The sequence below is a fragment of the Palaemon carinicauda genome, chromosome 36, assembly GCF_036898095.1.
Source record: "Palaemon carinicauda isolate YSFRI2023 chromosome 36, ASM3689809v2, whole genome shotgun sequence".
Lineage (NCBI taxonomy): Eukaryota > Metazoa > Arthropoda > Malacostraca > Decapoda > Palaemonidae > Palaemon > Palaemon carinicauda.
This window is the reverse complement of record NC_090760.1, coordinates 20,623,097-20,643,495: the sequence shown is the minus strand read 5'-3', so window position 1 is coordinate 20,643,495 and position 20,399 is coordinate 20,623,097. Positions and strand designations below refer to the sequence as shown.

Sequence of the window (20,399 nt, the reverse complement as noted above, 5' to 3'; positions counted from 1 at the left end):
GTTAGAATTTGTTGCAAAAAAATTTCAAATTTGAGGCAACAATTGTTCGAATCTGTTGCAAAAATTGTTCGAATTTGAGGCAACAATTGTTCGATTCTGTTGCAAAAATTGTTCAAATTTGAGGCAACGATTGTTCGAATCTGTTGGAAAAATTGTTCGAATTTGAGGCAACAATTGTTCGAATCTGTTGCAAAAATTGTTCGAATTTGAGGCAACAATTGTTCGAATCTGTTGCAAAAATTGTTCGAATTTGAGGCAACAATTGTTAGAATTTGTTGCAAAAATTGTTCGAATTTGAGGCAACAATTGTTCGAATCTGTTGCAAAAATTGTTCGAATTTGAGGCAACAATTGTTCGAATCTGTTGCAAAAATTGTTCGAATTTGAGGCAACAATTGTTCGATTCTGTTGCAAAAATTGTTCGAATTTGAGGCAACAATTGTTCGAATCTGTTGCAAAAATTGTTCGAATTTGAGGCAACAATTGTTCGAATCTGTTGCAAAAATTGTTCGAATTTGAGGCAACAATTGTTAGAATTTGTTGCAAAAATTTTTCAAATTTGAGGCAACAATTGTTCGAATCTGTTGCAAAAATTGTTCGAATTTGAGGTAACAATTGTTCGATTCTGTTGCAAAAATTGTTCGAATTTGAGGCAACAATTGTTCGAATCTGTTGCAAAAATTGTTCGAATTTGAGGCAACAATTGTTCGAATCTGTTGCAAAAAATTTTCAAATTTGAGGCAACAATTGTTCCAATCTGTTGCAAAAATTGTTCGAATTTGAGGCAACAATTGTTCCAATCTGTTGCAAAAATTGTTCGAATTTGAGGCAACAATTGTTCGAATCTGTTGCAAAAATTGTTCAAATTTGAGGCACCAATTGTTCGAATCTGTTGCAATAATTGTTCGAATTTGAGGCAACAATTGTTCGAATCTGTTGCAAAAATTGTTCGAATTTGAGGCAACAATTGTTCGAATCTGTTGCAAAAAATTTTCGAATTTGAGGCAACAATTGTTCGAATCTGTTGCAAAAATTGTTCCAATTTGAGGCAACAATTGTTAGAATTTGTTGCAAAAAAATTTTCAAATTTAGGGCAACAATTGTTCGAATCTGTTGCAAAAATTGTTCGAATTTGAGGCAACAATTGTTCGAATCTGTTGCAAAAATTTTTCGAATTTGAAGCAACAATTGTTAGAATTTGTTGCAAAAAATTTTCAAATTTAGGGCAACAATTGTTCGAATCTGTTGCAAAAATTGTTCGAATTGGAGGCAACAATTGTTCGAATCTGTTGCAAAAATTGTTCGAATTTGAGGCAACAATTGTTCGATTCTGTTGCAAAAATTGTTCGAATTTGAGGCAACAATTGTTCGAATCTGTTGCAAAAATTGTTCGAATTTGAGGCAACAATTGTTAGAATTTGTTGCAAAAATTGTTCGAATTTGAGGCAACAATTGTTCGAATCCGTTGCAAACAAATGTTAGAATCTGATCAGCAATTGTTTGAATCTGTTGCAAAATTCTCGAATCTAATCAACTATTGTTCGAATCTGTTGCAAAAATTGTTCGAATCTAATAAAAAAAATTTCGAATCTGTTGTGAAAGTTGTTTGAATTTGAGGAAATAATTGTTCGAATCTGTTGTAAAATTTGTTCGAATCTGTTGTAAAAATTGTTCGAATCTAATCAACAATTGTCCGAATTTGTTGTAAAAGTTGTTTGAATTTGAGGAAATAACTTCGAATCTGTTGCAAAATTTGTTCGAATCTGTTGCAAAAATCGTTCGAATCTAATTAACAATTGTTCGAGTCAGTTGTAAAATTTGTTTCAATTTGAGGAAATAATTGTTCGAATCAGAGGTAACAATAGCACGTCTCTTTACAGGTGATAAATTTTCTATTCTTGGCAAGTTAGTTGCTCGATATTGAAGCCAAAAACCAACATTTACTATACAGGGTAACACCGAGAAAAGGTGCTCATCCTATTAAAGCAAGACTCATCTCTGGTAATTCCAAATGCTCCACTTAGTCCATTTAAACTGACCTTTTTATTTCTCACTTGATAGTTCAATTTAGTGGTTTGGTTCCTTTGCACAAGACTAAGGAAAACCTACAAGAAAACGTCAAAATAAGAGGAAAACCTAAGAAATGTACTAAAACGGACAAGACAACCAAATAAAATGAGAGAAAAATAAGAAAATTATCTGAGATATAAGACTATATATATATATATATATATATATATATATATATATATATATATATATATATATATATATATGGAAAATCTATACAAAAAATAAGTATTAGCCTCATTTCTCTCCTAAAATAACCCACTTAATTCTTAATGCAAAAGGGTATTTTTTTTTTTTTTTTGCACAGCATTGAGGCTATTACATATTTTGTACAGATTTTCCTTATACGTATTGTCTTATATATCAGATATTTTTGTTTATATTTTTCTGTCATTTATCGACAGAACCACCAAACAGACGAACAGAAGTAGATTAATATCAAACACTATCATACTGATAATTTCACTGGAAAAAAATCTATGGCACATTCAATATAGGAGTTATACGGGCTTTACACCATAAAACGGTTAGCCGAACCCGGTTGTCGAACCTGCTCGTCGAACGGTTCGTAGAGGTGGAGTCAGCCACAAATGCTTAAGGTTTGTGGACAATGAAGCCCCGCCCACAAAAGTCAAGCGAGAATAGACTTTCATAGAACCGTTCGATGAACGTGTTCGACAACCAAATACCCCGTTTAAACTTTCGAACACTTCAAACGCTTGTCGGTCGAACCACGTTTGATAAACGCTGTTTACCTTTTCAATTAGTTTTGCACGCCGGTTGAGTTATTGCAAAAATACTATACTTCCCAAACATCTGTATTTGGAAATTTCATTCATAAGGCCCAATACTACACAGTTTTCTAGTTTTATTCCAGCTGTGATCAAGATGTGGAATGATCTTCCTAATCAGGTAGTTGCATCGGTGGAGCTTCACAAGATCAAACTTACATCGAATGTTTTTATGTTGAACTTTTATAGTTTACATATGAAAGATCTATTTAAATGCTGATACTCTTCTTAAAATGTTAGTTTAATTATTCATCACTTCTCTTGTAGTTTATTCTTTTCCTTATTTCCTTTCCGCACTGAGCTAATTTCCCTGTTGGATCCTTTAGGCTTATAGTAATCTCTCTCTCTCTCTCTCTCTCTCTCTCTCTCTCTCTCTCTCTCTCTCTCTCTCTCTAATATATATATATATATATATATATATATATATATATATATATATATATATATATATATACTGTCATGCTCAGAGGAGAGAGGGAGTAGTCATATCTTGGTGAGAAAAGGGTACCCCCGAAAAGTTCACTCGAAAACTTCACTTTCCCACAAATTGTCGAACCAGCGAGTTGCAGTTAGGAAAGGTGGAGGGATTGTCAAGGGTTGAATCTGTGTGTGTACATATCTATCTACTGTAAATATTTAGACGTCATTTCTTACGATTCTGGTATACTAATAATAATAATAATAATAATAATAATAATAATAATAATAATAATAATAATAATAATAATTTTATTGGGATTGAATGTCGTATTTTTCTCAATGTATATAAATTTTTTTTTTCACTGTTCCATGAATTATGAAATTGGCACATCTGTAGCATTACAAGATGACTCATAAGAGAAGTGTCTTTCTAAGGGAAGGGCCAGAAATTTTAGTAACTATATGACAAATAATTTCCACTTATTGGAAACCTCTCTGCCTAGCGATCAGCCGAACTGCGGTTCGAGTCTAGGCGCTCAAACTCTATAGTTTCTTATAGTGCCTGCAACCTCACGATCCTTGAAGATAAGGATGGAGGATTTGGAGGACCCTGCTGAGTCATCAACAGCCATTGCCTGGCTCGCCCTGGTCCTAGCTTGCGTGAAGAGGGGGGCTGGAGAACTGATCATATGTATATACGGTCAGTCTCTAGGGTATTTTCACTGTCCCTGACCTCTGCCATTCATGACGGCCTTTAAAATTTTAAACATTCCATAAGGACACTCGGTTTCATTTCTATCATTCACATTTCGAAAGGTGGGAAAAATATGACGAGTCAGTCCTCTGTCGAGACAGGTTCCAAACACGTTTCTTTAAAGGATTTCATTGAGGTTTCCGCGTGCATATGCAAAGTGAGTCGCATCCAGTGCATTTGCCACATTCATGTCACCGCGGTTGACGTCAAAACCGAGCTGCTCTGACAACAAATTGACATCAGGGTGAAATTGCTCGGCCGAGAGCGTCCATCAAAAATGCATGGTTGGGGAGGCTTGTAGCCTAGTGTCAACTAACCCATTGGATAAGGGTAGGTCGATGACCGCTTTTGGAGAGAGAGAGAGAGAGAGAGAGAGAGAGAGAGAGAGAGAGCAGGAATAAAATGCAAAATGAGTCATTTGGGGAAAACAAACAGATAACTAAGTTATAGAAAATTAAGGAACTCCAGAGAGAGAGAGAGAGAGAGAGAGAGAGAGAGAGAGAGAGAGAGAGAGAGAGAGAGAGAGAGGAGGAATAAAATATAGAATTAGTTTTTCTGGGAAAAAAGAAAGAAAAGCTAGGATACAGGAAATTAAGGAAGAACTCTCTCCCACAAGAGAGAGAGAGAGAGAGAGAGAGAGAGAGAGAGAGAGAGAGAGAGAGAGAGAGAGAGAGAGGGGGTCAACAAATAAATAACCCATAAAATATCAACAGGACTAAAGCAAAAAACACAAAGCTTTCTTTTTAATGTGTCTTTCATCTCTAGTCTATTTGTTGTCATTTGGTCGTGGAAAGAGCGTAGAGTTGGGATTACCATCCCAAAGTGTCTATTTGACTACTTTTTTGATTTCACCCTTCCCATTTCGTTTATCCCCAGCTAGGTTTCCAGGCTCATCACCTTGACCTTGCTCTAGTTTCCACATCTTTCTGTAAAATAAGTCTCAGTCGAGCCCTTGCTTGAAGGTACACTCAGGTACACTGTCCTATTTGTTTCATTATTTTATTTCGTCACTGAGATATTTTCTCTGTTGAAGCCCTTATATGGCATGTGGCATCTTGCTTTTACAACTGGGGTTGTAAGCTTAGCTAATAATAATAATAATACATAATACTAATAAAAATAATAATAATAATAATAATGATAATAATAATAATAATAATAATAATAATAATAGTGGCATAAGCCTCTATACCATGATCTATCCACTGCCTTGGGTCAGAGTTCTCTTGCTTGAAGGTACTTTCAAGCACACTGTTCTCTCTGCTTCCTCATTTCCTTTCATCACAAGACTACCTTATCTGTTGGAGCCCTTGGGCTTATAGCATCCTGCTTTTCCAACTAGGGTTGTAAGTTTGCTAGTAATAATGATAACAATAATAATAAGAGCTTGGAATCATTGGTCTTATGTCTCTGACAAAAAATTTGCATAAGTCACCCCTGTATTACATCTTTTAAATCTAAAATTTTGAAGGAAAGAATTCAGAAAACGGTTGCAGTTTTCTCAAAAAATAAAAAAGGAAGAAAGATGTCTGAAACCTTGTTCTCTGAACACTGGTTATCTTGTAGTTCTCAGAGCTGGAGGTTAGTATTCTATATGAAAAGCAATACCCATTCAGCTCCCAAAGGTATCGAACCAGTGAAAGCCAGTAACGCGATAATTGTTCCTATTGTCCTTATTATGTTGGCTTTCAGGTAATTGCATGCAAGTCTGAGAGCAATTCACCGAATTCCTTCAATGCTGTGGCTTCACAATGGACTGGATTTCCACGAAGTCATATTTATTATCATTATTTCTCTCATTATTATTAGCCTTCTTTTTGAGACCACAATCCTGTAATATAAATAAAACGTACTAAGTATTTGCTGGCAGATATCCAAAGAACGAAAGTCTTCAAGCAAGGGAAAGAAATTGGCACTTACATGTAAACAGACCGGACCTATTTGAATTTGCTTAGCCATTATGGGGTGAATGTAGTTTATTGGGACAGGGCGATATCTTTCCTATTACTAGCCCAATCGTTTTTCCTTATGGGGAAGATGTGCTTTTACTATGATCCGATATACCAAAATATGAAGTTATTTTAAATTTTCTAAGTTCAGCCAAAGAAGCAAGCCCCCGGCTAGGGGCTGTGACCTTGGACTACTAGGTTCGGTTAGGTTGGGTTTGTGGGGTTTGTATGATAGCGACAGTGGTTGGGGGGTCGCAGGGGGGCGTTCGTTAGGTCATTAGGAAGGTAAGGACACGGCTTGTAGGTCAGGTTGGGGGAGGGGGGGGTTTGGGTTAGTTGTTGTCCATTTTTCTCGGCGTGTCCCCATTAATTACAAAGGCTCCGCCATTATATTTCTTTTGAGGAATAAAATGAGTTATATAGTAATTCACGCGGCTCTCATTCATCCTTACTATTCACTCGATAGAAAACGTTAAATATTAATTAGTTTGCTTCCAAGAAGACTTCGTTACAAATAAATATTCTCATCGGAAGTGGACAGAATCACGATATTTCCCATTGTGATGATTGTAAATCGATATCTTTAGCGTGTGACACATCCATATAACCCGAGACATATAATCCACTGACTGAGAAAGGGGAATTGTCTCTCCATTTGCGCATAAATTTTTCATCATTCATATATTATAAATCCCAACTCGATACGCCATAGATGTTTCGTGGAAAGGGTGCCTTGCTCTGTCTCATTGGATAATCTGACATCGATACATACTGTATTTGAGACTTTGGCCATCCAGCGATTGAGTGTTCGACTAATATTACACAATAATTCTTTTGTTGAATTTCTGCCTCACATTGGTTCGTTGCATCCGGCATTATGTTTCTAACGTTTGTTGCAATTTTCTGTTTAAATGTTTAAAGACCAGTCATGAATGGCAGAGGCAAGGGACAGTGACATTGCCCTAACAAACGGGACAATGCTCTAGAGACTGACCATATATACATATGACCAGTGCCCAAGCTAGGACCACGGAGGGCCAGCAATGTCTGCTGATGACTCAGCAGGTAAGAACCTATAGGCTCCCCCAAAACCCTCCATCCCTTAGCTCACAAGGACAGCGAGGTTGCATCGACCAAAGGAACTACCGAGTTTCAGTGGTACTCGAACTCCAATCAGGCGATCACCCTGCCGTCTTATATTATCCGAAATTAATGCTCACAATTGGGTATAACTCTCTTCGTAAAACCTTTCCCCAATAAAAGGCTTAATAGTACTTAGACTACTGTAAGTAACCAAAATTTTACTTGATAAATATTATTGGATTTGCAAAAATTTATAGCTGCCATTCTGAGGTAAAGATAAATTGTTGACATTTTTGCTCAAAATAATAGTGACAAGTCCGTTGTGTTTACTAAATAAATCTACATAACTGATTTAACGGAGCCTTATTACATGCCAAAATCTTTTGCTATTTTACATTGTTTAAGCTTTAATAAATAACCGTGAAAAAAATCCTTTTGTAGTGGACAACTATGAAAATTTATACACAGTAAAACTTTCCTTTTCTATGACTATGGGAATGTTTAATCTTTATTTATGATTTCATTCGCTGATTAGGATTTTTGTGCCAAGTAAGACCACATTCCCCTTGAGCATGCAAGGCAATTTTTAATGGTCAACCCCTTGCTATAAACTGAATTTTTGCTCTTTTTCATTCATTAATTCGATGAAAAGACTTGGCTCCCCCAAAGGACGAAGCAATAATTGCTGAATTGATAAAACTCTGCAACAGATAGAATGAAAATTTTACAATGTAGCTACTGAAGCAGGGCAATACAAGCCTATGCCTGTGGGCCAAAAGGAGCCAGTTTGATTTTAGAAAATGGCCCGCTAGAAAAAAACGGTTCAAAGAGGTGGAGTCAGCCACAAATGCCAAAGGTTTGCGGACAATGAAGCCCCGCCCACAAAAATCAGGCAAGAACAGACTTTAATCGAACCATTCGATGAACGTGTTCGACAACCAAATACCCCGTTTAAACTTTCGAACACTTCAAACGCTTGTCGGTCGAACAGCGTTCGACAAACCGTTTGACCGTGTAAACCCACCTTTAGATCTGTACACCTGTTTACTTTTTCAATAAGTTTCGCACGCCGGTTGAGTTAAAGCAAACACACTATACTTCACAAACATCTGCATTTGGAAATTTCATTCATGCGGCTCAATACTACACAGTTTTCTAGAAATTTTATTCCAGCTGTGATCAAGATGTGGAATGATCTTCCTATTCCGGTAGTTGAATCGGTGGAGCTTCAAAGGTTCAAACTTACATCGAATATTTTTGTGTTGAACAGGCTGACATAAGTCTCTTTATATAGTTTATATATGAAAAACCTTTTTAAATGTTGATGGTCTTCTTAAAATGTTAGTTTAATTATTCATCACTTCTCTTGTAGTTTATTCATTTCCTTATTTCCTCTCCTCACTGAGCTATTTTCCCTGTTGGAGTCATTAGGCTTACAGCATCATGCTTTTGCAACTAGAGTTGTAGCTTACCTAGTAATTCTAATAATAATAGCGAGGAATCGGGGTTTACTCAGACAGATGACTGGTGTAAGAGCAAGTACCGACTGAAAGGTCTTCTTGAGAATCTAAAAATCCTTCAAACACTTTGTGGACATCAGACATTAAAAAGCCATTAGTTCTCATGTTTTATCCATTTCCTTATTTCTTTTCCTCACTCAGAGATTTTTTTTTCGCGTTGCAGCCCTTGGGTTTATAGCATCCTGCTTTTCCAGCTAGGGTTGTATATTGGCTAGTAATCCCCATACATAATAAAGTTCAATTTCTGGTTATATATATATATATATATATATATATATATATATATATATATATATATATATATATATATCCTGTCCCGCTCAGAGTAGAGAGGGAGTAGATATATCTTGGTTAGATGGGGGTACCCCCCTGAGGTTTACTTGGAAACCTTACTCTCCTACATACTGCCAAACCAACGGGTAGCAGTTAGGAAAGGAGGAGGGTATGGCAAGGGTTGATTCTGTGAATCTGTGCGTGTGCATATCTATCTACTATAAATATCTAGATGTCCTTTCTTTTTACTGTCAGATACACTTGTAAAAACAATAATCGGTTCAGGGTTGAATCTCATATTTTTATCTCAAAGTACAGTATATACAAAAAGAATTCTCCCCTTTCTTCAGTGTTCCACGAATCATGAAATTGGCATATCTGTCGCATAACAAGATCACTAATAAGAAAAATGACCTCATAAGGGAAGGGTCAGAAATTTTAGTTACTATATTATATAAATAATTTCAACCTATTGGAAACGTCCTTGCCTGGCGATTAGCCATACTGCAGTTCGAGTCTAGGCGCTCAAACTCGATAGTTTCTTATAGTGCCTGCAACCTCACCATCCTTGAAGATAAGGATGGAGGATTTGGAGGAGCCTGCTGAGTCATTAACAGCCATTGCCTGGCTCGCCCTGGTCCCACCTTGCATGGAGAGGGGGCTTGAGAACTGATCATATTTATATACGGTAAGTCTCTAGGGCATTGTCAGTTCCTTATCAGTCTCTAGTATATTGTCACTGTCCCTTACCTCTGCCATTCATGACGGCCTTTAAAATTTTAAACATTCCCAAAGGACTCGGTTTCATTTCTATCATTTACATTTCAAAAGGTGGGAAAAATATGACGAGTCAGTCCTCTGTGGAGACAGGTTCCAAACACGTTTCTTTAAAGGATTCCATTGAGGTTTCTGCGTGCATTTGCAAAGTGAGTCGCATCCAGTGCATTTGGCACATTCATGTCACCGCGGTTGACGTCAAAATCGAGCTGCTCTGACAACAAATTGACATCAGGGTGAAATTGCTCGGCCGAGAACGTCCATCAAAAATGCATGGTTGTGGAGGCTTGTAGCCTAGTGTCAACTAAGCCATTGGATGAGGGTAGGTCGATGACCGCTTTTGGAAACGGGGGAGAGAGAGAGAGAGAGAGAGAGAGAGAGAGAGAGAGAGCAGGAATAAAATGCAAAATGAGTCATTTGGGGAAAACAAACAGGAAGGCTAGGTTATAGAACATTAAGGAACTCCAGAGAGAGAGAGAGAGAGAGAGAGAGAGAGAAAGAGAGAGAGAGAGAGAGAGAGAGAGAGAGAGAGAGCAGGAATAAAATGCAAAATGAGTCATTTGGAGAAGACAAACAGATACTAGGTCATAGAAAATTAAGGAAATCCAGAGAGAGAGAGAGAGAGAGAGAGAGAGAGAGAGAGAGAGAGAGGGGGGGGGAGAGAAAGAGAGAGAGAGAGAGGTCAGCAAATAAATAACCATAAAATATCAACAGTCTAAAGCAAAATACACAAAGATTTCCTTTTTAATATGTCTGTCATCTCTAGTCGATTTTTGTCATTTGGTTCGTGGGAAAGAGCGTAGAGTTGGGATTACCATCCCAAGGGTCTATTTGACTACTTTTTAGATTTTCACCCTTTCTACTTCGTTTATCCCCAGCTAGTTTTCCAGGTTCCTCACCTTGACCTTGCTCTAGTTTCCACACCTTTCTGTAAGATAAGTCTTAGTCGAGCCCTTGCTTGAAGGTACACTCAGGTACACTGTCCTATTTGTTTTATTATTTCCTTTCATCACTGAGATATTTTTACTGTTGAAGCCCTTACATGGCTTGTAGCATCCTGCTTTTACAGCTAGTGTTGGAGCTTAGCTAATAATAATAATAATAATAATAATATTAATAATAGTGGCATAGCCTCTATACCATGATCTTCCACAGCCTTGAGTCAGAGTTCTCTTGCTTGAAGGTACTCTCAAGCACATTGTTCTATCTGCTTCCTTATTTCCTTTCATCACTGGACTTCTTTATCTGTTGGAGCCCTTGGACTTATAGCATCCTGCTTTTCCAACTAGGGTTGTAACTTTGCTAGTAATAATGATAACAATAATAATAACAAGAGCTTGGAATCATTGGTCTTATATCTCTGACACAGAATTTGCACAAGTCACCCTTGTATTACATCTTTTAAGTCAACCTTCGTGGCTTTAAATCTAAAAGTTTGAAGGAAAGAATTCAGAAAACGGTTGCAGTTTTCTCAAAAATAGAAAGAGGAAGAAAGATGTCTGAAACCTTGTTCTCTGAACACTAGTTGTTTTGTAGTTCTCAGAGCTGGAGGTTAGTATTCTATATCAAAAGCAATACCCATTCAGCTCCCAAAGGTATCGAACCAGTGAAAGCCAGTAACGCAATAATTTGTTCCTATTGCCCTTATTATATTGGCTTTCAGGTAATTGCATGCAAGTCTGAGAAGCAATTCACCGAATTCCTTCAATGCTGTGGCTTCACAATGGACTGGATTTCCACGGAGTCATATTTATTATCATTATTATTTCTCTCATTATTATTAGCCTTCTTTTTGAGACCACAATTCTGCAATATAAATAAAACGTACTAAGTATTTGCTGGGCAGATATCCAAAGAACGAAAGTCTTCAAGCAAGGGAAAGAAATTGGCCACTTACATGTAAACAGACCAGACCTAATTGAATTTGCTTAGCCATTATATTTCTTTTGAGGAATAAAATGAGTTATTTTAGGAATTCAAGCGGCTCTATTTATCCTTACTATTCACTCGATAGAAAACGTTAAATATTAATGATTTTACTTCCAAGAAGGACTTCGTTACAAATAAATATTCACATCGGAAGTGGACAGAATCACGATATTTCCCATTGTGATGATTGTAAATCGATATCTTTAGCGTGTGACACATCCATATAACCCGAGACATATAATCCACTGACTGAAAAGGGGACTTTGTCTTCTCCATTTGCGCATAAATTTTTCATCATCCATATATTATAAATCCCAACTCGATACGCCAAAGATGTTTCGTGGAAAGGGTGCCTTGCTCTGCCTCATTGGATAATCTGACATCAATACATACTGTATTTGAGACTTTGGCCATCCAGCGATTGAGTGTTCGACTAATATTACCCAATAATTCTTCTGGTGAATTTCTGCCTCACATTGGTTCGTTGCATCCGGCATTATGTTTCTAACGTTTGTTGCAATTTTCTGTTTAAATGTTTAAAGACCACTCATGAATGGCAGAGGCATGGGACAGTGACATTGCCCTAACAAACGGGACAATGCTCTAGAGACTTACCACGGAGGACCAGCTATGTCTTCTGATGATTCAGCAGGTAAGACCTATAGGCTCCCCCAAAACCCTCCATCCTTAGCTCACAAGGACGGCGAGGTTGCATCGACCAAAGGAATTAACGAGTTTCAGTGGTACTCGAACTCCAATCAGGCGATCACCCTGCCCTCTTATATTATCCGGAATTAATGCTAACAATCGGGTATAACTCTCTCGGTAAAACCTTTCCCAATAAAAGGCTTAATAGTACGTTAACTACTGTAACAAAATTGCGCTTGATAAATATTATTGGATTTGCAAAAAATTATAATTGCCATTTTGAGGTTAAGCTAAATTGTTGAAATTTTTGCTCTAAATAATAGTGACAAGTCCGTTGTGTTTACTAAATAAATCTAAATAACTGATTTAACGGAGACTTAATATATGTCAAAAATCTTTTGCTATTTCATATTATTTAAGCTTTAATAAATAACCGTGAAAAAAATCCTTTTGTAGTGGATAACTATGAAAATTTATACACAGTAAAACTTTCCTTTTCTATAACTATGTAAATGATTAATCTTTAATTATGATTTCATTCGCTGATTAGGATTTTTGTGCCAAGTAAGACCATATTCCCCTTAAGCATGCAAGGCAATTTTTAATGGTCACCCCCTTGCTTTAAACTGAATTTTTGCTCTTTTTCATTCATTAATTCGATGAAAAGACTTGATTCCCCCAATGAACGAAGCAATAATTGCTGAATTGATAAAACTCTGCAACAGATAGAATGACAATTTCACAATGTAGCTACTGAAGCAGGGCAATACAAGCCTATGCCTGTGGGCCAAAAGGAGCCAGTTTGATTTTTGAAAATGGCCCGCTAGAAAAAACGGTTCAAAGAGGTGGAGTCAGCCACAAATGCATAAGGTCTGTGGACAATGAAGCCCCGCCCACAAAGTCAGGCAAGAACAGACTTTATTCAAACCATTCGATGAACGTATTCGACAACCAAATACCCCGTTTAAACTTTCGAACAACACTTCAAACGCTTGCCGGTCGAACCGCGTTCGACAAACCGTTTGACCGTGTAAACTCACCTTTAGATCTGCACAGCTGTTTACTTTTTCAATAAGTTTCGCACGCCGGTTGAGTTAATGCAAACATACTATACTTCCCAAACATCTGTATTTGAAAATTTCATTCATGCGGCTCAATACTACACAGTTTCCTAGAAGTTTTATTCCAGCTGTGATCAAGATGTGGAATGATCTTCCTAATCAGGTAGTTGCATTGATGGAGCTTCTAAAGATTAAACTTACAGCGAATGTTTTTATGTTGAACAGGCTGACATAAGTCTTTTTTTTAGTTTATATATGAAAGATCTATTTAAATGTTGCTACTCTTAAAATGTTAGTTTAATTGGTCATCAGTTCTCATGTAGTTTATTTATTTCCTTATTTCCTTTCCTCACTGAGCTATTTTCCCTGTTGGAGCCATTAGGATTACAGCATCATGCTTTTCCAACTTGAGTTGAAGCTTACTTAGTAATTCTGATAATAATAGCGAGGAATCGGGGTTTACTCAGACAGATGACTGGTGTATGAGCAAGTACCGACTGAAAGGTCTTCTTGAGAATCTAAAACCATTCAGACACTTTGTGGAAATCAGTTATTAAAAAGCCACTAGTTCTCATGTAGTTTATTGATTTCCTTATTTCCTTTCCTCACTCAGAGATTTTTTTTTTCGCGTTGCAACCCTTGGGTTATAGGTAGTAGGTTGGCGAAGGCACCGGCCGCCCGTTGAGATACTACCACTAGAGAGTTATGGGGTCCTTTGACTGGCCAGACAGTACTACATAGGACCCTTTTCTCTGGTTACGATTCTTTCCCTTTGCCTACACAGACACTGAATAGTCTGGCCTATTCTTTACAGATTCTCCTCTGTCCGCATACACCTGACAACACTGAGATTACCAAACAATTCTCCTTCACCCAAGGGGTTAACTGCCGCACTGTAATTGTTCAGTGGCTACTTTCCTCTTGGTAAGGGTAGAAGAGACTCTTCAGCTATGGTAAGCAGCTCTTCTAGGAGATGGACACTCCAAAATCAAACCATTGTTCTCTAGTCTTGGGTAGTGCCATAGCCTCTGTACCATGGTCTTCCACTCTCTTGGGTTAGAGTTCTCTTGCTTGAGGGTACACTCGGGCACACTGTTCTATCTAGTTTCTCTTCCTCTTGTTTTGTTGAAGTTTTTATAGTTTATATAGGAAATATTTATTTTAATGTTACTATTCTTAGAATGTTTTATTTTTCCTAACTTCCTTTCCTCACTGGGCTATTTTCCCTGTTGGGGCCCTGGGCTTATAGCATCGTGCTTTTCCAATTAGGGTTGTAGCTTAGCATTTAATAATAATAATAATAATAATAGTAATCTCCATACATAATAAAGTTCAATTTCTGGTTATATATATATATATATATATATGTGTGTGTATATATATATATATATATATATATTTATATCCTGTCCCACTCAGAGGAGAGAGGGAGTAGTTATATCTTGGCTAGATGGGGTACGCCCCTGAGGTTTACTTGGAAACCTTACTCTTCCACATTCTGCCAAACCAACGGGTAGCAGTTAGGAAAGGAGGAGGGTATGCCAAGGGTTGAATCTGTGAATCTGTGTGTGTGCATATCTATCTACTATAAATATCTAGATGTCCTTTCTTTTTACTGACAGATACACTTGTAATAATAATAATTGGTTCAGGATTGAATCTCACATTTTATCTCAAAGTACAGTATATAAAAAAGAATTCTCTCCTTTCTTCAGAGTTCCACGAATCATGAAATTGGCATATCTGTCGCATAACAAGATAACTAATAAGAAAAATTACCTCATAAGGAAATGGTCAGAAATTTTAGCTACTATATCTTATAAATAATTTCAGCCTATTGGAAACGTCCTTGCCTAGCGATCAGCCGGACTGCGGTTCGAGTCCCGGCGGTCAACTCGATAGTCTGTTATAATGCCTGTAACCTCACAATCCATGAAAATAAGGATGGAGGATTTGGAGGAGCCTGCTGAGTCATTAACAGCCATTACCTGGCTCGCCCTGGTCCCACCTTGCGTGGAGAGGGGGGCTGGAGAATTGATCATATGTATATAAGGTCAGTCTCTAGGGGATTTTCACTGTCCCTTACCTATTCATGACGGCCTTTAAAATTTTAAACATTCCAAAAGGACACTCGGTTTCATTTCATTCACATTTCAAAAGGTGGAAAAAATATGACGAGTCAGTCCTCTGTGGAGACAGGTTCCAAATACGTTTCTTTAAAGGATTCCATTGAGGTGTCCGCGTGCATATGCAAAGTGAGTCGCATCCAGTGCATTTGCCACATTCATGTCACCGCGGTTGACGTCAAAATCGAGCTGCTCTGACAACAAATTGACATCAGGGTGAAATTGCTCGGCCGAGAGCGTCCATCAAAAATGCATGGTTGTGGAAGCTTGTAGCCTAGTGTCAACTAACCCATTGGATGAGGGTAGGTCGATGACCGCTTTTGGAAACGGGGAGAGAGAGAGAGAGAGAGAGAGAGAGAGAGAGAGAGAGAGAGCGAGCAGGAATAAAATGCAAAATGAGTCATTTGGGGAAAACAAAAAGGAAGGCTAGGTTATAGAAAAATCAAGGAACACCAGAGAGAGAGAGAGAGAGAGAGAGAGAGAGAGATAATACAAAATTAGGTTTTTTGGGAAAAAACAAAGAAAAGCTAGGATATAGGAAATTAAGGAACTCTCTCCCACGAGAGAGAGAGAGAGAGAGAGAGAGAGAGAGAGAGCGAGCAGGAATAAAATGCAAAATGAGTCATTTGGGGAAAACAAAAAGGAAGGCTAGGTTATAGAAAAATCAAGGAACACCAGAGAGAGAGAGAGAGAGAGAGAGAGAGAGAGAGAGATAATACAAAATTAAGTTTTTTGGGAAAAAACAAAGAAAAGCTAGGATATAGGAAATTAAGGAACTCTCTCCCACGAGAGAGAGAGAGAGAGAGAGAGAGAGAGAGAGAAGGAATAAAATGCAAAATGAGTCATTTGGAGAAAACAAACAGGAGGGCTAGGTTATAGAAAATTATGGAATTCTAGAGAGAGAGAGAGAGAGAGAGAGAGAGAGAGAGAGGGAATAAAATATAGAATTAGTGTTTCTGGGAAAAAAGAAAGAAAAGCTAGGATACAGGAAATTAAGGAACTCTCTCCCACGAGAGAGAGAGAGAGAGAGAGAGAGAGAGAGAGAGAGAATAAAATTTAAATCATTTTTTCTGGGAAAAAGAAAGAAAAGGTAGGATACAGGAAATTAAGAAACTCTCCCACGAGAGAGAGAGAGAGAGAGAGAGAGAGAGAGAGAGAGAGCAAGAGGTCAGCAAATAAATAACCATAAAATATCAACAGTCTAAAGCAAAAAACAAAAAGATTTCCTTTTTAATATGTCTTTCATCTCAAGTCTATTTTTGTTATTTGGTTCGTGGGAAAGAGCGTAGAGTTGAGATTACCATCCCAAGTGTCTATTTGACTACTTTTTAAATTTTCACCCTTTCCATTTCGTTTATCCCCAGCTAGTTTTCCAGGTTCCTCACCTTGACCTTGCTCTAGTTTCCACACCTTTCTGTAAAATAAGTCTCAGTCGAGCCCTTGCTTGAGGGTACACTCAGGTACACTGTCCTATTTGTTTCATTATTTTATTTCGTCACAGATATTTTCACTGTTGAAGCCCTTACATGGCTTGTAGCATCCTGCTTTTACAACTAGGGTTGTAGCTTAGCCAATAATGATAATAATAATAATAATAATAATAATAATAATAATAATAATAATAATAATAATAATAACAATAATAATAATAGTGGCATAAGCCTCTATACCATGATCTTCCACTGCCTTGGGTTAGAGTTCTCTTGCTTGAAGGTATTCTCAAGCAACTGTTCTATCTACTTCCTCATTTCCTTTCATCACTCGACTACTTTATCTGTTGGAGCCCTTGGGCTTATAGCATCCTGCTTTTCCAACTAGGGTTGTAACTTTGCTAGTAATAATGATAAAAATAATAATAACAAGAGCTTGAAATAATTGGTATTATGTTTTACTGACACACAATTTGCACAAGCCACCCTTGTATTACATCTTTTAAGTCAACCTTCGTGGCTTTAAATCTAAAAGTTTGAAGGAAAGAATTCAGAAAACGGTTGCAGTTTTCTCAAAAATAGAAAGAGGAAGAAAGATGTCTGAAACCTTGTTCTCTGAACATTGGTTGTTGTGTAGTTCTCAGAGCTGGAGGTTAGTATTCTATATCAAAAGCAATACCCATTCAGCTCCCAAAGGTATCGAACCAGTGAAAGCCAGCAACGCGATAAATTGTTCCTATTGCCCTTATTATGTTGGCTTTCAGGTAATTGCATGCAAGTCTGAGAAGCAATTCACCGAATTCCTTCAATGCTGTGGCTTCACAATGGACTGGATTTCCACGAAGTCATATTATCATTATTATTTCCTCATTATTATTAGCATTATATCTGAGGCCACAATCCTGTAAAATAAATAAAACGTAGAGTATTTGCTGGGCAGATATCCAAAGAACGAAAGTCTTCAAGCAAGGGAAAGAAATTGGTCACTTACATGTAAACAGACCAGACCTAATTGAATTTGCTTAGCCATTATATTTCTTTTGAGGAAAAAAATGAGTTATATAGTAATTCACGCCGCTCTATTTACCCTTACTATTCACTCGATAGAAAACGTAAAATATTAATGAGTTTACTTCCAAGAAGGACTTCGTTACAAATAAATATTCACATTGGAAGTGGACAGAATCACGATATTTCCCATCGTGATGATTGTAAATCGATATCTTTAGCGTGTGACACATCCATATAACCCGAGACATATAATCCACTGACTGAGAAAGGGGAATTGTCTTCTCCATTTACGCATCAATTTTTCATCATTCATATATTATAAATCCCAACTCGATACGCCATAGATGTTTCGTGGAAAGGGTGGCTTGCTCTGCCTCATTGGATAATCTGACATCAATACATTCTGTATTTGAGACTTTGGCCATCCAGCGATTGAGTGTTCGACTAATATTACCCTACAATTCTTCTGTTGAATAACTCTTCTCTCTTGAATTTCTGCCTCACATTGGGTCGTTGCATCTGGCATTATGTTTCTAATGTTTTAAGCCCAAGGGCTCCACCAGGTTAAAATAGCCCAGTGAAAAAAGGAAATAAGCAAATAAATAAACGATATAAGAACTAATGAACAATTAAAATGAAATATTTAAAAAACTGTAAAAACATTAAAAGATATTTCATATATAAACTACAAAAAGACTAATGTCAACCTGTTCAACATAAAACATTTGCAGTAAGTTTGAACTTTTGTAGTTCTACCGATTCAACTAAGGTATACTTTTTGGATGAATTTTCAAATTAAATAACACAAATATTTAATTTTCACTTCCATGTTCTGAGAGGGAACTTCAAATAAGAAATATTTGAACATATTCAACTGACTATTGCAGCTATAAATATTATTTATATCTAATTACTTGATAACTTATCTGAATATAACAACGAAAAAACAATAATGTCAAAGCAGAGATCAACTATAATAATAATAATAATAATAATAATAATAATAATAATAATAGAAATAATAATAATAATAATAATGATAATAATAATAATAATAATAATAATAACAGTAATAATAATAATAATAACAATGATAATAACAATAATAATAATAATTATAATAATAACAATAATGATAATAATAATAATAATAATAATAATAATAATAATAATAACAATAATGATGATAATATTAATAATAATAATAATAATAATAATAATAATAATAATAATGGTGATAATAATAATAATAATAATAATAATAATAATAATAACAATAATAATAATAATCTGCAAAAGATAATCCACACATTAAAAACTAAACGGAAATATTCAGCTACACATATTTTAATCAATTTGGTTAGTCAAAATCTCAAGATATTAATATGACTGTTATTGAAAAGCAGAAAAAAAAATCATGAAATATTTTCATAAGTATTTCCTTTATCTTTTAGTAAAGTCATGGAAAGAATTAATTATAAATATAACCATAATAATAATTAAATTATTTATCTTATTGGTATGTAAATACGTAGTTGCTTTTCCTTTAAGTAAAGTCAAAAAATGAATTACCTGCTCATTATTTTCATATGTAGTTACTTTTCCTTTAAATAAAGTCATGAAAATAATTACTTTTAAGTACTACTGTAATTATGCGGAAGTTATCAGATCAATATATTCATAAGTAGAAACTTTTCTTTCAAGTAAAGTCATAAAAAAATTACTTATAAATATAACCCTAATTATCATGAAGTGATTTATCTGATCAATATTTTTATTAAGTAGTTACCTATCCTGTAAGTTAAGTCATAAGAAACAATTACTTATAAATATAACAATGATTATCCTGAAGTTATTTATCTGATTATTTTTTTCAGAAAAAGTAACTTTTCTTTTAAGTAGTCATTAAAATGAATTACTTACAAATACAACCGTAAATATCCTGAAGTTATTTATCTGATCAAAATTTCCACAAGTAGATACTTTTCCTTTAGGTATAGTCATAAAAAGAATTACTTATAAATAAATAAAAAAACGATTTTCCTGAAGTTATTTATGAGATTGTTAGTTACTTATCCTTTTTAAAAAAATAAAGAAAAAAAATTGAGGTTGTTAGTAACTTTTCCTTTAAAAAAAAATATGTATGTATATATACATATGTAGATAATGTGTAAAAAAAAAATTCCCTCATAAATAAAGCAGTAAAGGACACGAAAAAAAAAAATACATCTGATCAGCCTAATTACACCAAACAAAGATAAAAACTTATCAAATCCTCACCTGATCGTGATAGTGATGGTGACGTCAGGAAAGGGTTCCGGACAGCAGGAATAGTAAATGACGTTCCTTATGATTCGAGCCTCGAGCAATTCCCACTCGCCGTTCGGGATATAATTAGTCAGGTCCACCTCCGCCGTCCGGTTTGTGACGTCCACCTGTGAAAAACAACGAGGGATATTAGAACTCTGTCTCTGGGAGACACTGTAAGGATTTGAGATGAAATTGTGTGATTTATGTAATTACGGTTGTCCTCTCTCTCTCTCTCTCTCTCTCTCTCT

General features: G+C 36.0%; 1 protein-coding gene across 1 annotated transcript in view; it reads right to left on the bottom strand.

The window, feature by feature from the left end:
- LOC137628395 (neuronal acetylcholine receptor subunit alpha-10-like) overlaps positions 1–20,399 on the bottom strand; it is a 480,459-nt gene that overhangs the window by 29,624 nt on the left and 430,436 nt on the right. Inside the window, exon 6 of the mRNA XM_068359546.1 lies at positions 20,122–20,276. Within this exon, the coding sequence (XP_068215647.1) occupies positions 20,122–20,276 (155 nt within the window). The remainder of the gene's footprint in view (positions 1–20,121; positions 20,277–20,399) is intronic.